Raw genomic sequence first — 27,307 nt, 5'->3', positions numbered from 1 at the left:
TTGAATGACTTTTTAAAAATGAAAATAATAGATCTTGATTTTGAAAAGGCTGTCCCAGCTAATTTCATTGTCCTTGCAAATCTAATCAAGATTGAGTCAAAGGGATAAAAAGTAAAGTCAATAACGGCTTATAATACAGCCGGAAAGGAGTGTTGACCAATTCACAAGAGGCAGACGCATAAGTAGGGCCAAGCGGGATGAGGGGTTCCCATGCCACGGGTGTGTGTGCCCAGTGCCAGCTGGTTCACAGCAGTACTTGCTAAGTGTATGCTACATGAACTAATTAAAAGAAGACTGCTACCAACTAAAGTTCCTTTGTATCCTAAGATATCTTTGGGTGTTAACTGCGCTTACATTTAGATGGGATTAAGCAATTTCCTTCCAGCAGGGAACAAGACACAGTTGAAGAAATATATTTCATCTGGGGTACACACCACTGGAGATGCCTTCCAGTAACTCGAAATAAATTCCAAGGGATGGCTGGGAAGTGTACTATTAAACTGTTAGCATCTAGAACATTTGCTTAAATTAAAACAAAAGGGGGAAAAAAAACCCATTTTTGTTAGAGTTTGAGGGTTGTAACCATACTCATTGTTTGGCTGCAATGCACTATTAGAAGCTTTTACTTTTTGGGGTGCCTGGGTGGCTCAGCTAGTTAAGCATGGACTCTTGATTCCAGCTCAGGTCTTGATCTCACAGCCCTGAGTTCAAACGCTGCATTGGGCTCGACACTGGGCATGGAGTTTACTTAAAACATAAAATAAAATAAACTTTTTACTTTCCCTGTCTTATTTACAGAAATCTCTTGTAATCAGGTTTGGGAAAGGTGTATCACAGATCCATTAAAACATGTTTTCAAAAAGGTTCTTTCACAGGCTCCTTCCTGGGAAGTGCAGTGGCTCCTTTCCAGTAGGGGACAGGGCAGCTACAGGCTCCGGTATTTTCTTCAGTGACTTTCAACTCTCTGACACACCCTCCTCTCCACTCGTGTTTTCTAACGGACAGAAGCTGGGGCTCAGAAGTGAGGCCAAAGCCTGGTCTGAAGACAGGACTTGGCCACACATTTCCAGGGAGGCAGAGTACAAATTTACACTTGCTGTGTTGGTGCCCCTGGCATTGAGCGAGACCACCACCCACTAGCAAGGGGAATATAAACAAGTGGTGAGCAATGCAATGAGATAAAAATCAATGCTACAAAACTTTTTTATCCTAAAAAAAGTGAACTGGGAAGAGCCCTTGCATAGTGTGGATGCTGATGATTGGGAAATGACACCAGAAAGCCTGGCAAGCCAAGCACGTCATTGAGCACTGTCCCCCACAGGGGCTCCATTTTCCAGGAACACTTGAGCAGATGGAGCACTCCCACAGATGGAGGACTCAAGCAGATGGAGCACTCGTGCAGGTGGAGCACTCACACAGATGGAGGATTTGTGCAGATGGAGTGCTTGTGCATGTGGAGCACTCACACAGATGGAGCACTTGAGCAGATGGAGGACTCGTGCAGATGGAGCACTCGTGTAGGTGGAGCACTCATGTAGACAGATGGAGCACTTGAGCAGATGGAGCACTCGTGCAGGTGGAGGATTGAGCAGATGGAGCACTCGTGCAAATGGAGCACTCGAGCAGATGGAGGACTCAAGCAGATGGAGCACTTGTGCAGGTGGAGCACTTGTGCAGATGGAGCACTCATGCAGATAGATGCAGCACTTGTGCAGATGGAGCACTCGAGCAGATGGCGGACTCTAGCAGATAGATGGAGCACTTGAACAGATGGAGCACTCGTGCAGGTGGAACACTTGAGAAGATGGCGCACTCGAGTAGATGGAGCACTCGTGCAGGTGGAGCACTCGTGCTGGTGGAGGATTCATGCAGATAGAGCGCTCGTGCATGTGGAACACTCCTACCGTTGGAGCACTCGAGCAGATGGAGGACTCGAGCAGACAGATGGAGCACTTGTGCAGGTGGAGATGTTTGTTCTCAGTGAAGGACTAGCTCACAGGGCCATACTCTGACTTTGTTCAAGCTCTACTCGGGGAAAATGCTCAATGTTCTGCAAGGTCCACACCACTGTTGGAGACCCTGATGCCCACCTGATTTAGCTGCTGCAGAGAGCTGTCCACCTCCCAGCACTGACCTCCTGCAGATGGTGAAAGAGCCTGCTTGGAGCTCTCTTTGGACAAGCCATCACTGGACTTTCCAGGACAGGGAAGGGCAGAGTAGAGCAAGGCTGAGTTATGGAGAAAGGGGTGTCTGCTATTGTTACCTCACTGAGTAGTAAGGACTCTAGGCTTGTGTGGCTTTGATTGGAGTCAGATCTGGACAAGTCCACAGCTGGCTGGAAAGCAGGGAAGCCTCTGTGGCCCTTTGTCCATCAGTGGGATCTGTTCACTGCCCCAGCCTCTACCTTACCTGGGGTGTTCTTGCATGGGAGACTGGGCCAATCTTTGCTATTCTGCAGCTGGGGTTTTGTTTTCTCTAAATCCCTAGTTAACTGGTTCTTATCAGGGGATCTGGCAGCTCTGTGATAATAGTGTTTACATATCCACCTGACCCACCCAGAGGCCTGCAGGATACCTTCAGATAGAGATCCACAGGGAACTCTACATTAAAGTGGTGGCATGTGAAGAAAAGGATAAAAGTCAGAAACTGGATCTACATAAACTAAAGGAAGAGCATCAGAGAAGGAATAATAAAAATTAATGTAAAACATAATAGTTTGCTTAGGTCATTAATAACAACAATGTATTCAGTGATTATACCTTATGGATAAGTGAATGTCAGCAATGTTCTAAGGAATGGGAGAGAGGAATTGAGAATATCCTTACAAGATACCTGTACTACCCTTGAAGCAGGATAGTGTTATTTCAAAGTGGACTTGGTTAGTTATAAATATATATTGCAGTATCTAGGGCAACCACTAAGGAATGTTAAAAAAAAAAAAAAAAAAGCAAGCGCCTGGATGGCTCAGTCAGTTAAGCATCCAACTCTTGATTTCAGCTCAGGTCATGATCTGAGATCTGTGAGATCAACCCCTCTGCACTGTGCTGTCAGCTCAGAGCCTGCTTGGTATTCTGTCTCTCCTATCTCTCTGCCCTTCCCCCCACCACTGTCTCTGTCTCTCTCAAAATAAATAAATAAACATTAAAAAAAAAAGAATGTTAAGAAAAGTGTAATCAATATGCTGAGAAAGAGGAGAAAATGGAGTCATAAAATACTCAATTAAAATGAGAAAATGCAGGGGTGCCTGATGGCTCAGTTCATTGAGCAGCTTGATTTTGGCTCAGGTCATGATCCCAGAGTCATGGGACTGAGCCACTATGTTGAGCCCCACATCGGGCTTCCCACTGAGCATGAAGCCTGCTTAAGATCCCCTGTCACTCTCCCTCTGCCCCTCTCCCCAGCTCGCACTCTAACGTTAAAAAAATAAAAAAATAAAACAATAAAATGAGATAAAGCAGGAGGGTGGAAGACAAGTTCCCTGAATAGAAAACAATTATAAATACGATAGATATTAATCCAATTATATAAATATTCACTTCATATGTGAATGGTCTAAAAACATAAATTAAAAGAGACTGTCAGAGTGGACAAAAAAACATCAGCTAACTCTGTTGTCTACTTCAACTATAAAGACACATAGAGATTAAAGTAAAATTATAGAAGAAAGATATACCTTGCTAACACTAATAAGTTAAAATAGGTATATTAATTTTAGACAGAGCAGACTTCAGATCCAGGAAAATTATTAGAGAGAAGACAGAAAAGGCATTAAATAATGATAAAGGGGTCAATTCGCCAAGAAGACATAACAATTCTTAATGTGTATGCACCTAACAACAGACTGTGAAAATATGTGAAGTAAACTGATAAAACTTCAAGGAGAGATAAAGAAACCCACTATTATATTTTATTTATTATTCTTTGAGACTTCAATACCCTTCTATCAATGACTGAAAGGTCCAAAGGCAGACAATCATAAAGACAGCTGAACTGAACAGCATCATCAATCAATTGGATCTAATTGACATTTATAGAATACTCAATCCAATGACAGCAGAATAAACATTCTTCTCAAGCTCACATGGAATATCCATCAAGACAGACCACAAAGTGGGGCATGAAACACATTTAAAAGTATAGAAATCATATAGAAATCAGGGGGACCTGGGTGGCTCAGTCAGTTGGGTGTCTAACTATTGATTTCAGCTTGGGTCATGATCCTGGGGTCGTGGGATTGAGCCCCACATTGGGCTCTAGGCTGAGCGTGGAGCCTGCTTAGGATTCTCTCTCTATTCCTCTGTCTCCTCTCCTGCTCATGTGCTCTCTCTCTCAAAAAAGGAAAGAAATCATACTAAGTATGTTCTTAGACCACAACGGAATTAAACAGAAGTCAATAACAGAAAGATAGCTGAAAACCCCCAAATAACTGGAGATTAAACAATACACTTCTAACTAACACATGGGTCAAAGAAGAAATCTCAAGAGAGGTTTCAAAATATTTTCAACTAAATGAAAATTAAAACATATCAAAACTTGTGGGATGTAGCAAAACCAGTGCTTAGAGAGAAATTTATAGCACTCTATGCATATATAAGAAAATATCTAATATATAGCTTTCATCTTAGGAAAAATAAAAAGAGAAGCAAATTACAACCAAAGCAAAGGGAATATAAGCAATAATGAAAATTAGAAGAGAGATCAATACAATTAAAAACACAAAATCAAGAAGAGAAATTCAAGAAACCCAAATTAAAAAAAAAAAATTTTTTTTTTAACGTTTATTTATTTTTTTGAGACAGAGAGAGACAGAGCATGAACAGGGGAGGAGCAGAGAGAGAGGGAGACACAGAATCCGAAACAGGCTCCAGGCTCTGAACTGTCAGCACAGAGCCCGACGCGGGGCTTGAACTCACAGACCGTGAGATCATGACCTGAGCCGAAGTCAGACGCTTAACCGACCAAGCCACCCAGGCGCCCCAAGAAACCCAAATTTGATCCCTTGAAAAGATTAATAAAAATTATCTGATAAACTTCTAACAGTCTAATCAACAGTACCAGAGACAGAAGAAACAAATTAATTTTATCAGAAATGAAAGAGGGGCCATCATTACTGATCCCATGGACAGTAAAAGGATAATAAAATAATGTTATGAACAACTCTACCCACCCCCCAAATTTGCTAAATTACGTGAAATGGATCAATTCCTTGAAATACACAGTCTATCAAAACTCACACGAGAGGAAACAGATGATCTGAATAAGCTAATCTCTATTAAAGAAGTTGAATAAATAATTCATAATCTTCCAAAACAGAAAATACCAGGACCAGAAGGTTCACAGGCAAATTCTACCAAACTTGTAAGTAAGAAATCATACCAATCCTCTACAATCTCTTCAGAAAATAGAAGCAGAAGGAATATTTCCTAAACTCATTCTATGAAGACAGCATTACCCTAAAATAAAACCAGATAAAGACATTACATGAAAGAAAAATACAGAATAACACCTCTCATGAACATAAATGCAAAGTCCTTAACAAAATGTTAGCAAATCTAATCTATATAAAAAATATATACCATAACCAAACGTGGGATTTATTCCAGGTATACAAGGCTGGTTCAATATTTAAAAAAATCAATTAGGGGAGCCTGGGTGGCGCAGTCGGTTAAGCGTCCGACTTCAGCCAGGTCACGATCTCGCGGTCCGTGAGTTCGAGCCCCGCGTCAGGCTCTGGGCTGATGGCTCGGAGCCTGGAGCCTGTTTCCGATTCTGTGTCTCCCTCTCTCTCTGCCCCTCCCCTGTTCATGCTCTGTCTCTCTCTGTCCAAAAATAAATTAAAAAAAAAATCAATTAATGTAATCTGTCATATTAATGGACTAAAGAAGAAAAATCATATGATCATATCAAAAGATGGAGAAAAATAACTTGGCAATATCCAACACCCAGCCATGATAAAAACTCTCAGCAATCCAGGAATAGAGAAGATCTTCCTTAACTTGGTAAAGAACACCTACAAAAACCTACAGGTGGAAGAAACCAATAAAGAAGTCATATGTAGGAAACAGTGACTCAAACTTAAATGATTAATATGAGGGAGTCCTAGGACAGTAGTTAAGCAAATAGTTAAGACTGTCTTGGTGGGGGAGAAAGCTCTAGGAGGGAAATTATAAAGGAAAAGGATAACTCCAATGATTTGTCATAATTTTTGGAGATTTGAAAAAAAAAAGTGTGGTACAGGCAATACAAGGAAAATGAAAGTCAATATAAAATTCCATGAGGCAAACCCCATCAAAAAATCCCTATCAGCATTCTTCACAGAACTAGAATAAACAATCTTAAAATTTGTATGGAACCAGAAAGAAAAGAAAAGAAAAGAAAGAAAAAAACCAAAGCTGGAGGCATCACAATCCTGGACTTCAAGATGTATTACAAAGTTGTAATCATCAAGACAGTGTGGTACTGGCACAAAAACAGACACTCAGATCAATGGAACAGAATAGAGAACCCAGAAATGGATCCACAAATGTATGGCCAACTAATCTTTGACAAAGCAGGAAAGAATATCCAGTGGAATAAAGATAGTCTCTTCAGCAAATGGTGCTGGGAGAACTGGACAGTGACACGCAGAAAAATGAACCTGGACCACTTTCTTACACCACACACAAAAATAAACTCAAAATGGATGAAAGATCTAAACGTAAGACAGGAAGCCATCAAAATCCTAGAGGAGAAAGCAGGCAAAAACCTCTTTGACTTTGGCCACAGCAACTTCTTACTCAACATGTCTCCAGAGTCAAGGGAAACAAAAACAAAATTGAACTATTGGGACCTCATCAACATAAAAACTTCTGCACAGAGAAGGAAACAATCAGCAAAACTAAAAGGCAACAAATGTAATGGGAGAAGATATTGGCAAATGACATATCAGTAAGGGTTAGTACAAAATCTATAAAGAACTTTTCAAACTCAACACTCAAAAAACAAATAATCCAGTGAAGAAATGGGCAAAAGACATGAATAGACACTTCTCCAAAGAAGACATCCAGATGGCCGACACATGAAAAATCATCATTCATCATCAGAGAAATACAAATCAAAACCACAATGAGATACCACCTCACACCTGTCAGAATGGCTAACATTAACAAGTCAGGCAACAACAGATGTTGGTGAGGATGTGGAGAAAGAGGATCTCTTTTGCACTGCTGGTGGGAATGCAAACTGGTGCAGCCACTCTGGAAAAAAGGATGGAGGTTCCTCAAAAAATTAAAAATAGAACTACCCTACGACCCAGCAATCGCACTACTAGGCATTTATCCACGGGATACAGGTGTGCTGTTTTGAAGGGACTCATGCACCCCAATGTTCATAGCAGCGCCATTAACAATACCCAAAGTATGGAAAGAGACCCAATGTCCATCAACAGATGAATGGATAAAGATGTGGTATATATATATATATACACACACACACAATGGAGTATTACTCGGCAATCAAAAAGAATGAAATCTTGCCATTTGCAACTCCGTGGATGGAATTAGAGGTTATTATGCTAAGCAAAATTACTCAGTGAGAAAAAGACAAATATCATATGACTTCACTCATACGAGGACTTTAAGAGACAAAACAGATGAACATAAAGGAAGGGAAACAAAAATAATATAAAAACAGGGAGGGGGACAAAAGAGAAGAGACTCATAAATATGGAGAACAAACTGAGGGTTACTGGAGGGGTTGTGGGAGGGGGGATGGGCTAAATGGGGAAGGGGCACTAAGGAATCTACTCCTGAAATCAGTGTTGCGCTATATGCTAACTAACTTGTATGTAAATTAAACAAACAAACAAAACCCAAACAAACAAGGAAACAGAAGTACAGTATACTATTTTCCTATTCGGTGAAAAATATTTATATAATCATAACACTAAAAATACCATTTATTGATTTTCACCTTTGAAAATCTAAAAAAAAGATCAATCTGTAGACAGTGTTCAAGGCTTAATTACAGTTATAGAAGAGAATATCACCAATCTTTATACTATAAAGTACAGAAACAACTGTAGGAAGGTGGCAAGGAAGAGTGGAGTAAAAGAAGCACAAAAGAGCTAATATTTTTTCTTGCAAAGTATGGAATAAAGAGAAACTATCTTTACCAGAAAGAATGACAAATAAACAAAACCCCTACAGCTGGTTGACTAAGTAGATGCTTTCCCCTTAAGATCAGGAACAGAGCAAGGAAACCCCCTGGCCCCACGTCTGCTCACTTCTATACTGCGGTTCTAGCTGAAACGGTGCTACAGGCGGTAGCAATTCTTATGGCCTTACAATAGCAGGGTCCTGAACAGCTTAAGCAGTTTGGGTGCATGGTGGTTCCCCTCAAATGTGGGGCAGAGAACACCGCTCCCACACCCTTCTCTCTCCTCTGGGCCCCTGACCAATCCTGGGCTCTGAGAGAGGTGAGGGGTGGGAGAACAGGAGCAACCTCTGGAGAGAATGAAGGTGCAAGGGGGGCCTCTGGAGGTGGAGGAGATGTGCAAGCGGTAGCACGCTGTGGGCACAGTGACGAGGACAAATGCGCAACGCATCTATCTGCTCCGGGGCATACATCTGCAGCGTGCACGGTCCTCACAGCCTGTGTGCCCAGGGGCCCAGCGCAGCCAGCGCTCAGATGCCCCAACAGTCCAGTCAGCCTCTGCAGACTCCCAGCCCTTCCTTACCGGCATGCTTCCAAACAGCCTGCCAGCAACCAACCCTGGCTCTGTACCACAGTCTATCTACAGCGCTCACAGAATTGCTTCATTTAAGACAACTGGTCACACAGCCTCAGTGGCTGGCATGACTGGGAATAGCAGAATGAGACAGAAACAGCTCCATCCCAAGAGGTCCCTGACTCCTCCAGCACAGAAAGCTTTTACAACTGCCCTTGGCATCTCCGTGGGTTTTCTATATGGCCTTCATCTGTCTGGAAGGCCTTCCCCAACTCTGCCTGACAAATCCTGACGGTCCCAAGGCCACCCACCCACTGCCTCATGGGCTTTTGCTGTCATCCAGCCCTCCTTGTCAGGGGCAGTCATCCTTCTCCACTAGTCGGTGAGCACTCCAAGCCCCCAAAGCCTCATGTGCATTATCTCGTTTAACCCTCAACAATGCTTTAAGGTGGATTCTATTAGCCCTGTGTTAGGTGACAAAATGGAAGGGGCTGCTTTCTTCGGGACCACCAGGCTACACTGGTCTCATTTCTCACTTTGAATCATAACTTTAGTTATGTTTTGGCCTTAACACTAAAAGAAAATGCACAGAAGAGAAGATCCAAATCACCTGAACACAATGAATAAGTGCTCAACCTCACAAGCAGGCAGGAGAATGTGAATTAGAGCAACAATGGGATCAGAGATTTTGCTGTTTATAAAAATTATGAAAAGACTCGCTGGTGGGAACAGGTCCTCTTAGAAGGCCGTTTGGAAATATGAATTTCTGTATATTTTTTGGAAATTAACTTAATAGCTTTTAATACTAAAAATACACAAGCCAATTGTGTGGCCACTTTGGAAAACACTTTTGCATTTCTTCAAAAAGGCTAAGTACAGGGTTTCCCATATGACCTAGCAATTCCATTCCTAGATACATACCCAAAATTCGGAAACAGGGGTTCAAACAAAAAACTTGTCCATAAATATCCATAGCGGCACTACTTACAGTAACCAGAAAGTGGAAATGACCCAATGTCCATCAACTGATGAATGGAAAAAACAAGATGTGGTGCCTCCATACAATGAAACATTCAGTCATAAAAAGAAATAAAGCGCTGACCCCACAGTACATCATGGATAACTTTGAAAACGTTATGCCAAATGAAAGAAGCCAATCATGAAAGACCATACAACGTATGACTTTGTGTGTGTGAAATATCCAGAAAAAGCAAACCTATAAAGACGGAAAGTAGATCAGTGTTTTCCTAAGACCAGGGGAAGTGGCTGGGGTGGGAGAGAATAATGGCACTGACAATGGGCATGAGGTTTATTTTGGAATGATGACAGTGCCTTTTTTTTTTTTTTTTTTTTTTTTTTTTGAATAATCTATACACCCAACGTGGGTCTCAAACTTACAACCTGGAGATCAGGAGTTACATGCTCTACCGACTGAGCCAGCCAGGTGCCCCAACAATGTTTTAAATTAGATTGTAGTGACAGTTGCATATCTGTGAACATACTAAAACATTTTAAATGAATGAATTGTAGTGATGTAAGTTATACCTCAGTAAAGTTGTTTAAAAAATACACGAACCCTAAGACCCTGAAATCTTCCTGCAAAGAAATCAGTAGGGATTGATGTAAAGCGTGTTTATTTCAGCCTTGCTTATAATTGCAAAAACAGGGGAACATGTTTGATGTCCATCAGTGGAGAGACAGTTTATTCATAGAAGGGAATATTATGCAACAATTAATATCTTGAGTTAGATCTTTATCTACCCATCTGGATGGACATCCCTGCTAGAGTCCTAAGTGAGGAAAGCAAGCGCCAGGATAATGTGTTTTACAAAGTCGTGCAGTCGCACACACTCCCTCCGAAGGGGGCAAACGCATGTGCTCCTGTGTGTACAGAGTGCAGCATGGCAGGTGCACAGTAGGAAATAATTTCTCTTTCTCTTTATTCATCTTTCACTAGGTCCACTGGACAGGCACTACTTTTTTCACTAAAAAATTTAAAAAGTTAAAAAGGAGAATATTAATGCTATGCTGAGCCCCAGACTCACATATCCAATCAGCTACTGAAATGTCTTTTCAGATGGATCAAAACATCTAAACTCGTCAAGACATAGCTAAAATTGTGCTCTCAAAGCTGGCCTCTTCTGCCATGTCCGATTCCCTTCAACAGCTCTACTATCACCTTGCAGCCTAAACCGGGATCTCAGACGTCATCAGGTATGTTCCCAGCCTTCATCTGTGCCTTGCTTCCTCTGTACTGAATTCACTACCCAACCTGTCAGTTTCCCCCAACTAAACCCTCTTCCATGTTTACTTCACCTCTTCCCTTATCTCATGCCTTGGGACTGCTGCTTGCCCTCCCACTGGCTATTACCCAAGGCCCTGGCCCTTCCACTCTGCTCTGCAGAGACAAACACTGGATCACCCTCCTGTCAAAGACAGAGCACACTCCTGCCAGGGCCACCCACTCGGGCAGTGGTTGGCCTCTCAGCCTAGTCTCCAGTCATTCCCTCCATCCAGATGCCTTTCCAGCCCCCTTCCAAACTCTGGTGCTCCCTGACACTGCCCTGTCAGCAGCCTTTACATGTCCTGGTTTTTTCCCTTCAGACATTCTTCCTGCCTCTACTCCTTCACCTACTTAGCTACTTCCTGCTTCAGATTGCAGCACAAAGCTCCTGTCCTTGGGGCAGCTACAGTGACCTCCCTAACAACGTGAGGTCCCAGCAATCAGTACTTGGAGCACTCTGAACGCTGCAGTTCCAAGTCTGATCGTGTGCATAGCTGACTGATGTCTTTCTATATAGACTGTGAGTCAAAGAGGCAAGAACCTCTTCTGATTTTGTTCTTTATATATCCAAAGTCTGGAACATGTGAGACAACAATAAATACTTGCTTAATGAACGAGGAAACGATTATGAAGTATGATATTTAACAAAATGTAAATACCATTTCCATTTCCACCAGGATTGACTTGACTACCCACCTTGAACGCTGCAAATGGAGTTGACCTGAGTGACAGAATCCAGTTCATTGAGCTTCACAGGGCTGGTCAGTTCACAGGAGGGAGCACTGGAGGCCATACCCCAAAGGGGCTTTTGAAGCAAAAGGACACTTCGTTCAACACAAACAATCTGACCTGCCAACAGAGACACTGCGGATTATGGAAGCACTGAAGAGAAAGTGAGTTTTCCTCCCAGTGAGGACGGTGTCCTTTGCCAGCCTCCTACAGGCTGTGTGGGCAGAGGGCACAGTTTTGCGGCCCCTCCCTTGTGTCCCACGACACATGCACTGTGCAGAAAGGAAGTCCTAAAGCCACCAGTGTGCTAAGCTGGAAAAGCACACAAATACTAGATTCAAATTCAATTTGGAAAGGTGAATTTTGTGGTATGCAAATTACACCTCAATCAAATAAAAAATATGTAGTTTAGGCAGGATTCTAATTTGATTCCTGGAAAAAAAGAGCTGATTGATCTAAGCATGTATTTATAATGTTCCATGCATTTGTTTGTTTTAAAAAGTGATGTTTCAGGCAATGGCTTCAGGTGGCTTTTGCACCTGTAACGTGTGCCACCAAGAGACCATCTTTGAGTGACCAACGGCATCTTTCACAGGAGGTGTCAGCACTGCAAGTGTTCTAGTTCTGTCCAGGTGGCCATGACAGGGGTCATTTGAAGCCCCAGGCTGCTACCACGGGTCTCTTCCGCTCCACACACCACGTCCGCAGTTGGCTTCATGAAGGGACGCAGTTCCAAGTAAGTCAGAGGCGTTGACGAGCCACAATGCCATTCTGTGGCGTCTATCAGTGGCTGCTGGGTCAAAACTGGGAAGAAGAAAGCATACCCTGGGCTCGGAGAGTGTCCCTGAAGAGGAAGCTGTGAGGGGTAGCCTCGGCGAGTGCTTCCACGACTTCCTGGCTCAGCACACATGAGGGGGCCACACAGACTGGTACAGTTTTGGGGAGGCCGGAGTTATTCTCATCCTGCATCTGCAGGGTGACATCAGTCACCATCAGCCAAATCTCCCTTTGCTGCAGAAGAAGCAAATCATTTAGTTACAATTCAAAGACACAGTCAAGTCTATTAACTTTAATAGCTATTCTAACGTCCAAGACTTAAAAGAAAATTAATGTTTTTAATTTATTTTTTGAGAGAGAGAGCATAAGCAAGGGAGGGACAGAGGGAGAGGGGACAGAGGATCCCAAGTGAGCCAACAGGTTGACAGCAGTGAGTCCAATGTGGGGCTCGGACTCACGAACTGTGAGGTTATGACCTGAGCCGAATTTGAACGCTAAACCGACAGAGCCACCCAGGCGCCCCTAATATCCAAACTTTTAAAAGCAATAATGTTAGATGATTATTACAACACTATTTTAGATATCATTCCCACAAATGTTTTCAAATATGCAATAGACTCTGCGTGTCTTGGTCACTAGCAAACAATCCAACCTGATTGACACGGCTGAGCCCTGGGAACCCCAACCCTGTACTTGTTTAAAGGGCTCCTTTGCTGGGATTCAGTCTGCCCTTCCTTGGCACTAATGTATTATCCTTGACCTACTCAGGGAGATTTCACTGCTCTTTTTGTCCAGATCTCATGTTCCCATACCCAGAATGTGAATTACCACACTGTCTTATATTTAGTCCATACACATTCTTCTCTCCTGTTAGACGTAGGTTTCCTAGGGATCAGAGATTGTTATAAACTGAATGTTCACATCCACTCCCACATCCTCAATTCATAAGTTGAATTCCTGACCTCCAGTGTGATTGTAATGGTAGGTGCGGTATTCAGGAGGTAATTAGGTCATGAGGGTGTCACCTTGATGGTGGAATCAGGGTCCTTGTAACACATGAGGCAGTTTGTCTCCTCTCCTGCCTTCCACATTGCGAGGATGCAAAGACATATCCTTTTATAAATCAACAGGAGGGGCCTCACTGAACCTGACCATGTTGGCAATTTGAACTCAGACCTGTGAGAAATGAACTGCTGCTGTTTAACCCATAGCAGCCCAAACTGACTAAGACAGGAATATTTATTACTGCCCTCAGACTTTGCATAGGGCCGTGGTATAAAGCAGGTATAAAATAACTGTTGTATCTGCAACAGTTTTTCTTTTTCTTTTTTATTCTTTCAAGTATATAATAGAATCTACGTGTCTTGGTCACTAGCAAACAATTGGACCTGATAATAATTTTCTTTTTTTTAAGTTCATTTATTTTTCAGAGAGAGAGAGAGAGAGAGCCAGAGGACAGAGAGAGAAGGGGAGAGAGAGAATCCCAAGCAGGCTCTGCACTGTCAGCACAGAGCCCAATATGGGGCTCCAGCTCACCAACTGTGAGATTGTGACCTGAGCCGAAATCAAGACTCAGACGCCTGAGTCACCCAGGCACCCCTATAATTTTCTTTCACCTGCAAAAGTTGTAATGTCTTTTAAAGTTCATTATAGTGGTATTCTGCCCTTTACCCTTGGTCAGAGTTTAGGATTTAGTAGATCCAATGAGGCTAAGGATTTGCCTGGGAAGACCCTTGTAGTCAGTAGGGCTGGACCATGACAACCTGGCTGGCTTGAGGTTCAGTTGGTGTTGCTTGCGTGGATTGATGGCATGGTCAGTTTGAGGATTCCATTTGGCTGGTTGACAGGAATGGGCAGAGAAAGTGACTTGCATGGTAGGAGCTCTGGGTTTGGGTCAAGGGGGAGCTCACATGGTTGAAATGCTGATTACACATAGGAAATTAGAGTAAATTATATGGAGGAAAATGAGAGCCAGGTTTCTCACTATTGGATAAGGGAGTTATAAATATGGAAATGGGGAAAACCTAAAGTCAATTCTGTGGTAATGATCTACAGTTGGAGATATTGGTGTAAAATTAAGATTTCAGATATAGATGGAGAGATGGAAAGAAATACAGATTTATGTGTATGTGTGCATGGGTTTACACACGTAATACTTCCTTGTTCTGTTCACTGAGAGGGTCTGAAGGCAATAACATGCCAGTGGCAATGAGCCCATCTAGTTACCAGACCTTTGTTTAAATGCTGTTTTCCATTAAAATCAACCAGGGCTCCTTGAAGAGATGGCTGTTTCCAGAGCAGAGAAAGCACAACGTCTCATTGTGTCAGACAGCAAGCAAGTACTTAAAAGGATATAGGAACATGCCCAAAGGGCACATGAGCCAGCCTGAATCTGGTAAATTTGAACATCCAAATAAACAACAGTAAGATTATAACTCATTGAATAAAAACTGAATTCACTGGTCCATACTGATATAAGTAAGTGAATACATAATTAAATCAAGGAAATAAAAAGCTCCTAAGTATAGCTGAATGCAACTAATAAATATAGAAGGTAAGCTAGAGCTAGAAAACTACCATTAGGTCACTATCAGAGTAATAATTCAGGCCAAGAATCATATGGATATTAAAATGAGTGAGTAAAAGTTTGATGAAAATAGGATATTTACATAGTCTCAATGTATCTTCCTACATACAAATATCTTCCCACCCAAATATCTTCCTTTATATGGATCAGATAGTTATTAACTTTAGAGTGGAGAAAACTAGAAAACACCATATTTTTTTTTCAAAAGTTTTTCTTTAAATTCCAGTTAGTTAACATACAGTGTATGTTATTAGTTTCAGGTGTAGAATTTAGTGGTTCATCACTTCTATATAACACCCAGTGATCATCAAAGTGCCCTCCTTAACACCCATCACCCATTAAGCCCATTCCCTGTCCACCTCCCCTCTAGCAACCCTATTTGTTCTCTATAGTTAAGAGTCTGTTTTCTGGTTTGCCTCTCTCTTTTTCTCCCCCTTTGCTCATTTGTTTTGTTTCTTAAGTTTCATATATGAGTGAAATCATATGGTCTTTGTCTTTCTCTGACTTATTTCACTTAGCACAATACTCACTAGCTCCATCCATGTCATTGCAAATAGGAAGATTTCTTTTTCACAACTGAGTAATATTATATATATCAATCACCCCTTCTTTATCCATTCATTAGTCAGTGAATATTGGGCTATTTTCATAATTTGGCTATTGTTGATAATGCTGCTATAAACATCGGGGTGCATGTGCCCCTTCAAATCTGTATTTTTGTATCCTTTGGATAAATACCTAGTAGTGCAATTGCTGGATTGCAGGGTAGTTCTACTTTTAACTTTTTGAGGAGCCTCCACACTGTTCTCCAGAGTTCACCAGTTTGCACGCCCACCAACAGTGCAAAAGGGTTCCCCTTTCTCCACATCCTTGCCAACACCTGTTGTTTCCTGTGTTGTTACTCTTAGCCATTTTGATAGGTGTGAGGTGGTATCTCATTGTAATCCTCATTTGTATTTCCCTGATGGTGAGTGATTTTGAGCATCTTAGATAACACCATTGTAATCAACTGATAAAATATTACAGCACTGGGACAAATCAGCTGTGTGCTTTCTGATACGAAGACAGTATTTTTATGTGGTATTCCTGACAAAAATGCATAGCTTGAATCTAGTCATGAGCTAACATGAGGCAAATCCAAAGGGGCAGATATTCTAAGTAACTGATCTCTATTCTTCAAAAATGTTAAGGTCCTAAAAAATAAGCAAAGATGCAGAAACGTTCTATTTGAAGAGGAAAGAAACATGACAGCTAAGTGCAATGCAAGATCCTGTATTGGACCATGGAATTATAAATGATTTTAGGGGAACAACTAGCAAAATCACATTTTAAAAAATGGTAGATATCTCAGGAAGGGCAAAGATTTCTATAAGATTATCTATAGTTGGGAGTTCTTCTGACAGCATTCAAAGATTTTAGATACTCTTTGTAAATACCCTGGATTTGGCTTACTGTCTCTTTTTTAATTTCTTGATGAGCCAAAATGGTCTAACTTCCTTTGAAATTAACTATCAATTTATTGTTACCATTGGGGTTATGAATAAAATCAGTAACAAATAATATCCTCTGTAAAAAGACACAAATAACCAACTAATTGAAAGCTGTACTACCATTATTATTGCTAAAATTTTATTAAAAATGGATCTCTTCTGGGGCGCCTGGGTGGCTCAGACAGTTAAGTGTTCGACTCCTGATCTCAGTCAAGTCTTGATCTCATGGTTGTGAGTTCAAGCCCCGTGTTGGGTTCCATGCTGGGTGTGAAGCCTACTTAAGAAAAACAACAACAAAAAAAGATCTCTTCCACACAAAAATGCCCCATTAATTTCTGACAAAGTTGCAAAAGCAATTCAATGGAGGAAGGACAACCTATCAACAAATAATGCTGGAACACTGGACATCTCTAGGCAAAAAAAAAATGAACTTTGACCTAAACTACACACTTTATTAAAAAACCAACTCAAAAATGCAGCATACTCAAATGTAAAATCATAAATCTTCTGGAAAAGAACATAAAGCATAAATTTGGGGGGCACCTGGGTAGCTCAGTCAGTTGCGCATCTGACTCTTGATTTGGGCTCAGGTCATGATCTCACAGTTCGTGAGATCCAGCCCCATCCTGGGCTCTGTGCTGACAGTGAGAAGCCTGCTTGGGATTCTTTTTGTCTCTCTGCCTCTGCCCCTCCCCCATTCACGTGTGTGTGTTTGTGTGTGTGTGCGCGCGCTGAGCGCGTGCTCTCTGTCTCTTAAAAATAAGTAAACATTTAAAAAAAAAAGATAAACTTTGGGACCTAAGACTAGAAAAAAGAGACTTGACTTGTCTTAGACTTAATGACAAAGGCATGATCCATAAGAGGGAAAGTTAATACATTTGACCACATAAAACTGAAAAACTCTGCCCTGAAAACTCCTGTTGAAAGGATGAAAACACAGATTATAGACCCTGAGAAATATTGGCAAATCACATATCTGACAAAGGCTTTGTATAGAGATTATATAAAGAACTTAAAAAATTCAGCAGTTATATTCGGAATTTAAGAAACAAAACAGATGAACATATGAAAAGGAGGGACGGGAAGAGAAGAAAGGGAAACATACCACAAGAGACTCTTAACGAGAGAACAACCTGAGGATTGATGGAGGGACATGGGTGGGAGATGGGCTACTTGGATAATGGGCATTAAGGACTGCACTTATGATGAGCACTGGGTATTATATGTAAGTGATGAATCACTGAATTCTACTTCTGAAACCAATATTGCAGTGTATGTTATCTAACCAAAATATAAAAAATAAAAATATAAATATGAAAGAAAATGCCATATTGAAAAAATAAATAAAAATTCAGCAGTAAACAAATAATCCAAACAGAAAATAGGCAAAAGACATGTATAGACATTTCATCAAAGAAGTTATACAGATGGCAAAAAAACACATGAAAAGATGTTCAACATTATTAGTTCTCTGGATGCATCTCTAGAGAATTTTATTAATTGGGGGAAAAATAATCCCAACCAAATAGCTCCCAAAGGAGCTGTTACAGGTTGAATTGTGTCCCTCCAAAAAGATCGGTTGAAGTCCTAACTCTAGTATGTCAGAATGTGATCTAATTTGAAACTAAAGTCTTTATAAATGTAACCAAGTTAAGAGGAGATCATTTCAGCAGGCCCTCATCCAATATGACTGGTGTCCCTAAAAGAAAAGGAAATTTGGATTCTGATAGGCACAGAGGGAAGGCCACGTGAAGACACAGATGGCCATGTGCCTGGGGTGATGCGTGTATGCGCCAAGGATTGCCAGCAAACACCAGAAGCTGGAAGAGGCAAGGAAATTTTCCCTGAAGCCGTCACAGAGAGCATGGCCCTGCTGATACCTTCCTTGATTTCAGACTTTTGGCCTCCAGAAGTGTGAAATGATACATTTCTGTTGTTTTCAGCGATCCAGCTTTTGGTACTTTGTGCAGCTGGCCTAGGAGACATCACTGATATACATTGCGTGGTCTCATTTGTGTAACTATCATGAAATGACCTAATTATGAAGATGACACCAGATTAGTGGCTGATGTCACTTTCTTGGTTAGGGTGTTAAATGGTGGCTACTCTGGGTATGAGAAGTTAGTACAGGGCAGGCTACATGGGAGGACACTATTTCTTTGCAGCCTACATGAATCTATAATTACTATTAATCTAAAAGGTTAGAATAATTTTATTCAAAATACAAGTCAAGGGGGCACCTGGCTGGCTAAGTTGGGTAGAGCACGCAACTCTTGATCTCAGGGTTGTAAGTTTGAGCCTAAGTTAGGGGTAGAGATTACTTAAAGATAAAATCATTAAAAAAAAAAGGTAAATATCTCTTTCACCTGCATGACTTGGCCATTTGTATAATGGAGATACAATAGAATCTTCTTTAAAAACTCAGGTTCTTGCAGTGACTCCTAGTGCCCTTCTTAAAGTCAACCAGCACTGTAATGTACAGGTGACTCGCTGGACCACACTGTGGCCCCAGGACCTAGCTTATTTCAATTCCTCCCTGAGGAAGTTGGTTTCTGGTGATTCTCTGCCCCACAAAAGCAGAACACAGTAGGTACAGAGAATTATAACACATTGAGGAATCTGTTCCTTTGGGTTCCAAGCCCCTGTCACCTAAGTACTACCAATCCTTCGGTACATACTCCCACTGAAACCCACGCTTGCTGGCAGGCTGCACCTGTGCTAATGGAAGCCTATTTCTTGGCAGAAAACTCAGGACAGGAGGGTATCAGTGTTCTCAACTGGCCAGAAGGCAAGGCTCCTTCATGCAGTGAGGCAGACGACCTGTAGTTTGTCTCTCTCTCTGTCCACTGGGGCTAGCAGTGAGACTTAGCTATGGTATATCGGACACCTGCTCTTTTTACTTCCCACCTCTGCTGTCAGCTGGGGCTGTGGGCAGGTGAGCCTCTACGGGCACCAACGTGTGCTATGTTGCCCCCGAGGACAGCAGTCTATCTGCAGAGTAAATGGCAGCCGCACAGTGAACCACTGCCTATGACACAGTCATACGACCTGGAATGTGTGTTAGAATAATAGGCAATGTGCCAGGTGCCAAGCATGTCTTAACATACTAAGTGTCCTGCAGACGGTGGGTGGGGGAATTTGCAGTCAGCCTTCGGTTTGCTTCAGGGTTGGGAGGTAAGAGGCACCTCAGGTACTTGGATATCACCCTCAGTGAGGGCCTGTCGCCCTGCCTGTTGAGCCAAATACTGGGTGGCTCATAGGAAGCACTGTGAATGACTGATGTCAGTCACTCTCTTATTCCTCAGGAGGGGTATCAATTCACTGTCAAATGATTAAGAAGTGAACGGAGGAAAGGAAAACGAGGATTGAACAATGGGATGGTCTGTATTCCTCCGGTGACAGATTTGCATGGATGTTCCTCTCTGAGTTAAGGTCCAGCAGAGGTTTTTTTTTCTGGCAGAACTTACGTCAGGTGTTCTGCTTACCAAAAACATCTCTTTCCCTTTTCTGCTCCTAGCTGATTTGTTAAGTGGCAAGGCGGCAAATGAGCATCTCCCCAGGACTGCCAAAGCCTCCCAGGGGCCACAGGGCTTCCTTCACCTGTCGCTAACTCAGAGCTCTTGGACAGTTCTGGCAGGGGCCGAGCTCAGTCCTGAGAGTCCTCCTTTTACCCCCTTCCTACGACCTGCCTGTGTGCCAGAAAGGAATGCACAGTGCGGGGCTGAGAACTTCTCAGGCAGGCTATGCCTAGGCTGTTTCACACCCAGGACATACCACACTGGCTGGCAGGCTGCACCTGCACAAGAAATGGATATACTGCTGCCTAGGCTAGGAGCACGCATAACTGGATTTTAAAAACGCTCTTCCATTTTAGCACTCCATTAATTTCTATGAGAGGTTATCCTTTAGTAAACTTTTTAACACCTTATCAGAAAGAGAGAGAGAGGGATCGATTACCTGTGATCTTTGATAAATCACTCTGGCATAGAAACTGCAACGTGTACTGTGGTCATCGCTCTGGAAAGGCATTGAAAATGATTAGAACATGACACAAAACACACATACAGTAAAAGTAGTTAAAGACCCTATTAGAAACACAGACGATACCTGAAGAATTTCTCTTAAGCAGCGGGTAACTGGAGGTTGGTAAAGCTTAGAAATGCGGTCTTCTTCTATGACATCAATCTGTCCCACACTTGGATGAGCAGAGAGGATGTAACAGAAGCTAGGAGGAGGCACACGAGTTTCTACCTGTTTAAAATGAAGGCAAAGGCAAACATAAGTGTGCTGGTAAATATTCAAATACACTATTAAAATCTACTCTTTAATATATAGGTATCTATTCACAGATGCATTCTATCTCCCTGGAAGGTTATATAAGAAATTGGTATGTTGTTTATCTCTGGGAACAAACATAAGAACTTTTACACTTTTTGAATTTACTACGGATTCAAGATTTCATTAAAAACAAAAATTCTTCAGGAGTACCTGGGTGGCTCAGGTGGTTAAGTATCCAACTCTAGATTTTGGCTCAGGTCACGATCTCATGGTTTGTGAGTTCGAGCCCTGGATCAGGTTCCACGCTGGTAATGTGGAGCCTGCTTGGGATTCTCTCTCTCCCCCTCTCTGCCCCTCCCGAGCTCTCTCTCTAAGTAAATAAATAAACTTAAAAAAATTAAATAACAAAAACAAAAACAAACCATTCTTCAGAGTATATCTGAAAACACCATTTAGAAACTTCTTCCTCTTTGAGCGCCTGGGTGGCTCAGTCTGTTAAGTGTCTGACTTCAGCTCAGGTCATGATCTCGAGCCCTGCATCGGGCTCTGTACTGACAGCTCAGAGCCTGGAGCCTGCTTCACATTCTGTGTTCCCCCACCCCTCTCTGCCCCTGCCCCACTTATGCTCTCTCTCTCTCAAAAAATGAATACACATTAAAAATAAATAAAAAAATAAGTACACTTCTTCCCTTTTAAAAAAAATGGGTATTGTTGACAACTGTTTACTGGTCTAGCACAGTACAGAGTTATAGTCTTAGCAGTCTGCTAGGAACTCAGCTACCACACAAACAAGACAGCCCCCAGTTTTCAGCTTTCAGAGCTATGGCCCAAAGCAGCCGCTGGCCAGTCTGGTGGATATATTTGAGGATGGTGAAGAAGGGACACATTTTAATCAGTCAGTTTTACTACCTGTGAGCAACTACCATAAACAATTTGATGCAGTAGAAGGGAAATCCCTGGCTAACCGGGTAGTTGTACCAATACCATGGGTTTTATTTACCACATTATATGAGTTTGTGCTCTAATTGGTAACTGAATGTTGGTTCTAACAGTATCTGGGAGGCAGAGGGGAAAACACCCTGTGTCTTATTTAGTACGAGGCTAAGACCCTAATTGTTACAATGGCATGCAGTGGTTGTGGTTTTAAGACATCGTCATAAATTAACCTCAAGAAGAATGGAGTGTGGCATAGCAAAGAAAGCAGCTAGAGGCTGGACTTTAGACTGAGGTGAACTAGTCTGAATCTCTGTCCTCCTGGCTGATAGTTACTGGACCTCGGCTTCTCGGGGATGTGAACTGTGGGTGGGGCCTGACTCAGCACCTGGCATGGTGCAGGTGTCAGTCAGGGGAAGCCCCTCAGATGCTGGCTTACCTCTTCATGGGCTTGGCCACGGCCAGGTGCTTTCAGAGGCATGGCTGGAGGCCACATGGTGTCAATCAAGCTGAAAAGCCCTGCTGTCCTGGAAAAAAAAAAGATGCTGTTGATGGTATTCATCACTTCAGTGCCTGTTCATGATCTGGGCATGTGCAGTTTTGCTTAACAGGTACTATCCCTAATGCCAAGGAGACACCATTCAGGATGTGTGCTGATTCGGATGGGGAAGACACTGTCACACAAACAGGCCTTTGAAATCGCGCAAGAACAGGAAGGAGTTTGTCCATTACATTGTGATACAGCTCCCCAATCAAGTATTGTACAGCCATTGAAGTGGTTACATAGAAGTGTTTAAGAAAATGGGAAAATGTTTCTGATACCTTGCTAATGGAAAAGCAGGCAACAAACTATAATGTCTTTCTCTATGTATGTATCTATGCACATACCTACATGTAATAAGCCAAAAGAAAAGGATACTGAAAGATATACAAATGATTTTAGTGGTTATCTGAGTGCAGCTTAGAAGTAACACTTTCTTCCTTTGGCTTTTATGTGTTTCCTATCTTTTTCCAAAATAGGTATGTATTACTCATAAGAAGAAAAATTATCAATAAGCTATCTAAAGTAAAAAAGATAGCCAGACGTACAAGGACAAATATTATATGATTCCACTCATGAGGTTCCTAGAGCAATCAAACTTGTACAAACAGAAAGTGGAATGATGGTTGCTAAGGGCTGAGGGGGTGGGAAACAGGCGGTTAGTGTTGAATGGTCATGGAGTTTTAGTTTGGGAAGATGGAAACATTCTAGAGCTGGAGGGGTGTGATGGATGTTGAACAGTGTGAATGTACTCAATGACACCACTAATGGTTAAGGTGGAAAATTTATGTTATTTACATTTTATCACACTAAAAAACTCCCCCATTTTAGTTGGTATACACGCACGCGTGCACATACACACACATCTCACAAAGCCTTCTTAGATTTTGCTCTCTCAACAAGATAGAATGCATGTGTGAGTAAATATCTATATATTCTTATTTCTTTCAATGTTTAACAGCAAGTTTTAGGTGCTTAGGATCTAGCAGCTAACAAAACTGAACAACTCAGAACCTGAAGATGAGGGTCTTAGCTTGCTCTAGACAACACAAGCACCTCCCCACCCCCTTTGGGTTCCTCAAATCAATTTCAATAGAATCGTAGGGCATAGCCTGTGACAAACACCAAGCTCAATAGCATTCCTGTGAATTTTTAGGTTTTGGGTCAAAATCAAGCAAACAAATAAGCAAAATGTGGGTAACACATGGTAAAAAGGGATTGCCTAGTGAAAATTTACTCTCTCCCTCTCTTGATTAATTCTGAGAAGTACCCTGTTGCAGCTCTCTGTGTGAGTGACGGACAGGGCTGGGGGACCCAGGGCTACCTAAGGTCAGGAAAAGCTGTCAGGGAAGGTGCAGAGGTAAGCTCATTTGACCTCTCACTGCCCTTCCCCAAGACTAAGGAATGGGGTGGGCCCATGATGTCTCTCCCGGGGGTGGGTGGGGTGGCAGGAAGGATATGGGACACGGACTTGCCTCTTGCTCTCTGTCTGCCACGTGCCCAGTACTTCCTGCTCCTGGCTTGGCTCCTTTTTTTTCCTGGAGCATGCCACCTGACTCATGTTCCTCTGCCATCCTCTCACTGTTTGATGTGAGCTCCCCAGTGGGTGGGCATCAATTTGTCCTGGTTGCAGAGAAGTGCCAGCCCAGACAAAGTGGTCAAGAGACTTGGTGGATGAGGAACTGACACCCAGCTATCACAAACACCTACATACCTCACTGCAGAAATCAGACCTAACACATTTGATATGCTCATTTCCTATTTGCAGTCTGGTGAAATGCAAGGTTGGCGGGCAAACAGTAATTTTCTACACCAATAAATATGTCCATTTCCCACCTTAGACCTGCTACATTTCAAAGGCAAAGCTAAGACTTTGCTCAAGCCCCTCATTTACGACGCAGTGGGTACAGCATGGGCCTTGCAACAAGACCTGTCTCTTGTTCTAGTTCTGCATTTTATATACTGTGAAACCTTAAGAAAGTTTGCTTAATTCCTGCACCTTCCGTCTCCTCTTCTGTAAAGTTGGGAGAGATCAGTACACACCTGTTGTGTTACTGCAAGGGGTGAAAAACATACTGCGAGTACAGCATCTACTAGGGTTTCTATGCTCAGAATAAGTACTCAACATGTTGGGCATCTGATGCTCTTGTAATTATTCATATTGCTAATTGTTTAGGCTATTAGCTTCTTTTTTTTTTAAAGTTTATTTATTTATTTTTTGAGGGGGGTAGGGGCGAGAGAGAGAGAGAGAGAGAGAGAGAGAGAGAGAGAGAGAGTATTCCAATCAGGCTCCATGCTGAACCCTACGTAGGGCTGGATCTCACGACCCCAAGATCTTGAGCCGAGATCAAGAGTCAGGCACTTAACTGACTAGGCCATCCAAGCGCCCTTAGGCTATTAACTTCTATGCTGTTTTCTGTTCAAAAATTTCCCAGTTGAAGACAAGATTTTAACCCCAGAGTGATCTTCTTTGTGAAGGAACAGAGTCAAATTAAAGGTATGATGAAAAGATGATTCGTTATACAGAACAGGAAAATAACACTTTCCAGAGAGTGACCAAGTGTTTATCGATTTTCCTAAATTTTTAGAGTTTCTGTTGTGTGGAGTCCATAAACTCCAAGAAGACAGGGTTCTATGGTGGGTTAGGGTTGTCGCATGCAGCCTACCTGTGGCTTAGCCAGACACACTGGAGTGGAAGACTCTGGAAAACCTGGTGTAAAAGATACATGTAAGATCTGGACAAATGGAAGTTTCTTCAATTTATAACCATGAAGTCCTTTTTGGAAGCAGTGTTCCCTTGGAATTTTCTTTGACAAGTGCTATACTATGAATATAGCCTTAGAAAAGTTCTATTTGAATTTAATGATGCTTACTTATTTAGAGGATGCTAGTGGCTAATTTTAAAAGTTTGGACCGGTTACACATTTATACTTTAATGCATTAAATAAAAAACAGTCTTATAAAAAATCAGCTTCTCTACTGTTTTGAAAAATAGATATGATTCAGATGGCTCTGTGAACTAGAGCTTTCGTCTCAGGCAGCACGCACATCCCTCGAAATGACTCCAGCCTCTAATTGGACAGACTTTGTGCTGAAGCTAACTTTTGGCACAGTTACAGTGTATTGTTCTTCTCACTTCAGTCCTTCCCATTCATTTTTGTTTTGTTTTTTTTTTTTTCAACGTTTTTAATTTATTTTTGGGACAGAGAGAGACAGAGCATGAACGGGGGAGGGGCAGAGAGAGAGGGAGACACAGAATCGGAAACAGGCTCCAGGCTCCGAGCCATCAGCCCAGAGCCTGACGCGGGGCTCGAACTCACGGACCGTGAGATCGTGACCTGGCTGAAGTCGGACGCTTAACCGACTGCGCCACCCAGGCGCCCCCTTCCCATTCATTTTTGTATCAGGTTTCACTTTGTTGCATAGGAAACTCATTCTTTCTAAAAAGCCGCCCCTTTAAAATATGTTTAAAACAACAAACAAATTATCTGATGGGTAGATGCCACCAAAAGTTTACATTTTCATTTTTTTTAAAGTTTGTAAAATATATGTTTAATTAAAATAGAGGGGGAAAAGGACATACAGAAAAAGTCATCCAGTTTATGGTAAAAAAATATGAAAAAAAAATCTGAAAACATCATTTTGCCAGAATAAATTTCTTAGGATATATCTTAATTTATAGATTGCATAAAGTGAATCTGCAGAAAAATTTGGGTCACATCTCAGAAAACTAGAAAGCTTCCATAGCTATATTTTATTTATAGCAACAGGGTAATATTTAAATGGGAAGACATCAAGATATACGCACATATTAAAATTATATTTACCAAAATGCACACTTAAAATGGTTAAAATTGTATTTTGTTATATATATACATGCATATATATATATATATGTATGTATACTCATTTTTCATAAAAAAGTTATATTTACCATGAAAATGAGTACCCAGTATTTTGGCTGAGGATTGTTGACAGCTCATGGAAAGAGTTATACTCCCTTCTATGTGAGATGTGATATAATATGAGCATCCCAAATTCTTTACAGCAGAACACAATTTTTATTTTATTTTTCAATTTAGTTTTTAAACTGTTTGTTGGTTTGTTTATTTATTTATTTATTTATTTAGCGTGTGCACACTGCGTGCTTGTGGGTGGGAGAGGGGCAGAGAGAGAAAGAGAGAGAGAATCCCAAGCAGGCTGCATGCTGTCAGTGCAGAGCCCAACTTGGGGCTTTATCCCATGAACCTGATCATGACCTGAGCTGAAATCAAGAGTCAGACGCTTAACCAACTGAGCCTCCCGAGTGCCCTTAAATCTAATTTTTAAAATTGAGATATGTCACATACCAAAAAATTCATCCTTTTAAAGTGTACAGTGCATGGTTTTTAGTGTATTCATAGGCTTGTGGAACTTTCACCACTGTCTACTTCCAGAATGTTTCCTCATGCCAATACCATCCCAGATACACCCTGTGCTGTGCCCATCAGCAGTCACTCTTGCTACAGATCTCCTTGCTGTTTTTATGGACATTGTATATAAATGGAATAATATTAAATGTGGTCTTTTTTGTCTGGCTTCTTTTACTCAGCATCATGTTTTTAAGGTTCATCTATGTTATAGCATGTGTCAGTACTATATTCCTTTTTTGGCTGAATAATCCATGGTATGGATAAATGACATTTTATTATCCATTCATCAGTTCATGGACATTTGGGTTGTTTCCACTTCTCGGCTGTTAATGAAAACTGTTGCTATGAACACCCATATACAAGTTTCTGTGTGGACACATGTTTTCAATTCTCTTACGCAGATAACCTAGGAGTAATTTGCTGGGTCATATGGTAATTCTGTGTTTAACTTTTTGAGGAATTACCTAACTGTGGTGCATAGTGCTGGCACTGCACCATTTTACATCCCAACAATGTGTGGGGTTATAAATCCAATTTTGTTTGTAAGTTATTACACATATTTAAAAAAA

At 41.7% G+C, this 27,307-nt stretch overlaps 1 protein-coding gene across 6 annotated transcripts in view; it reads right to left on the bottom strand.

The window, feature by feature from the left end:
• SPIDR (scaffold protein involved in DNA repair) overlaps nt 1-27,307 on the bottom strand; it is a 504,687-nt gene that overhangs the window by 11,371 nt on the left and 466,009 nt on the right. For all 6 annotated transcript variants that reach the window (XM_058698529.1, XM_058698531.1, XM_058698530.1 and 3 more), the window contains 5 exons: nt 22,225-22,312; nt 20,682-20,825; nt 20,532-20,591; nt 12,545-12,731; nt 11,688-11,840 (listed from right to left, as the gene is read on the bottom strand). In XM_058698529.1, coding sequence (XP_058554512.1) covers nt 11,688-11,840; nt 12,545-12,731; nt 20,532-20,591; nt 20,682-20,825; nt 22,225-22,312 — 632 coding nt within the window. The remainder of the gene's footprint in view (nt 1-11,687; nt 11,841-12,544; nt 12,732-20,531; nt 20,592-20,681; nt 20,826-22,224; nt 22,313-27,307) is intronic.

Source organism: Neofelis nebulosa, chromosome 14 (assembly GCF_028018385.1).
Source record: "Neofelis nebulosa isolate mNeoNeb1 chromosome 14, mNeoNeb1.pri, whole genome shotgun sequence".
Lineage (NCBI taxonomy): Eukaryota > Metazoa > Chordata > Mammalia > Carnivora > Felidae > Neofelis > Neofelis nebulosa.
The sequence above is the reverse complement of the archived record's forward strand: the minus strand, read 5'-3'. Positions and strand labels throughout refer to the sequence as shown.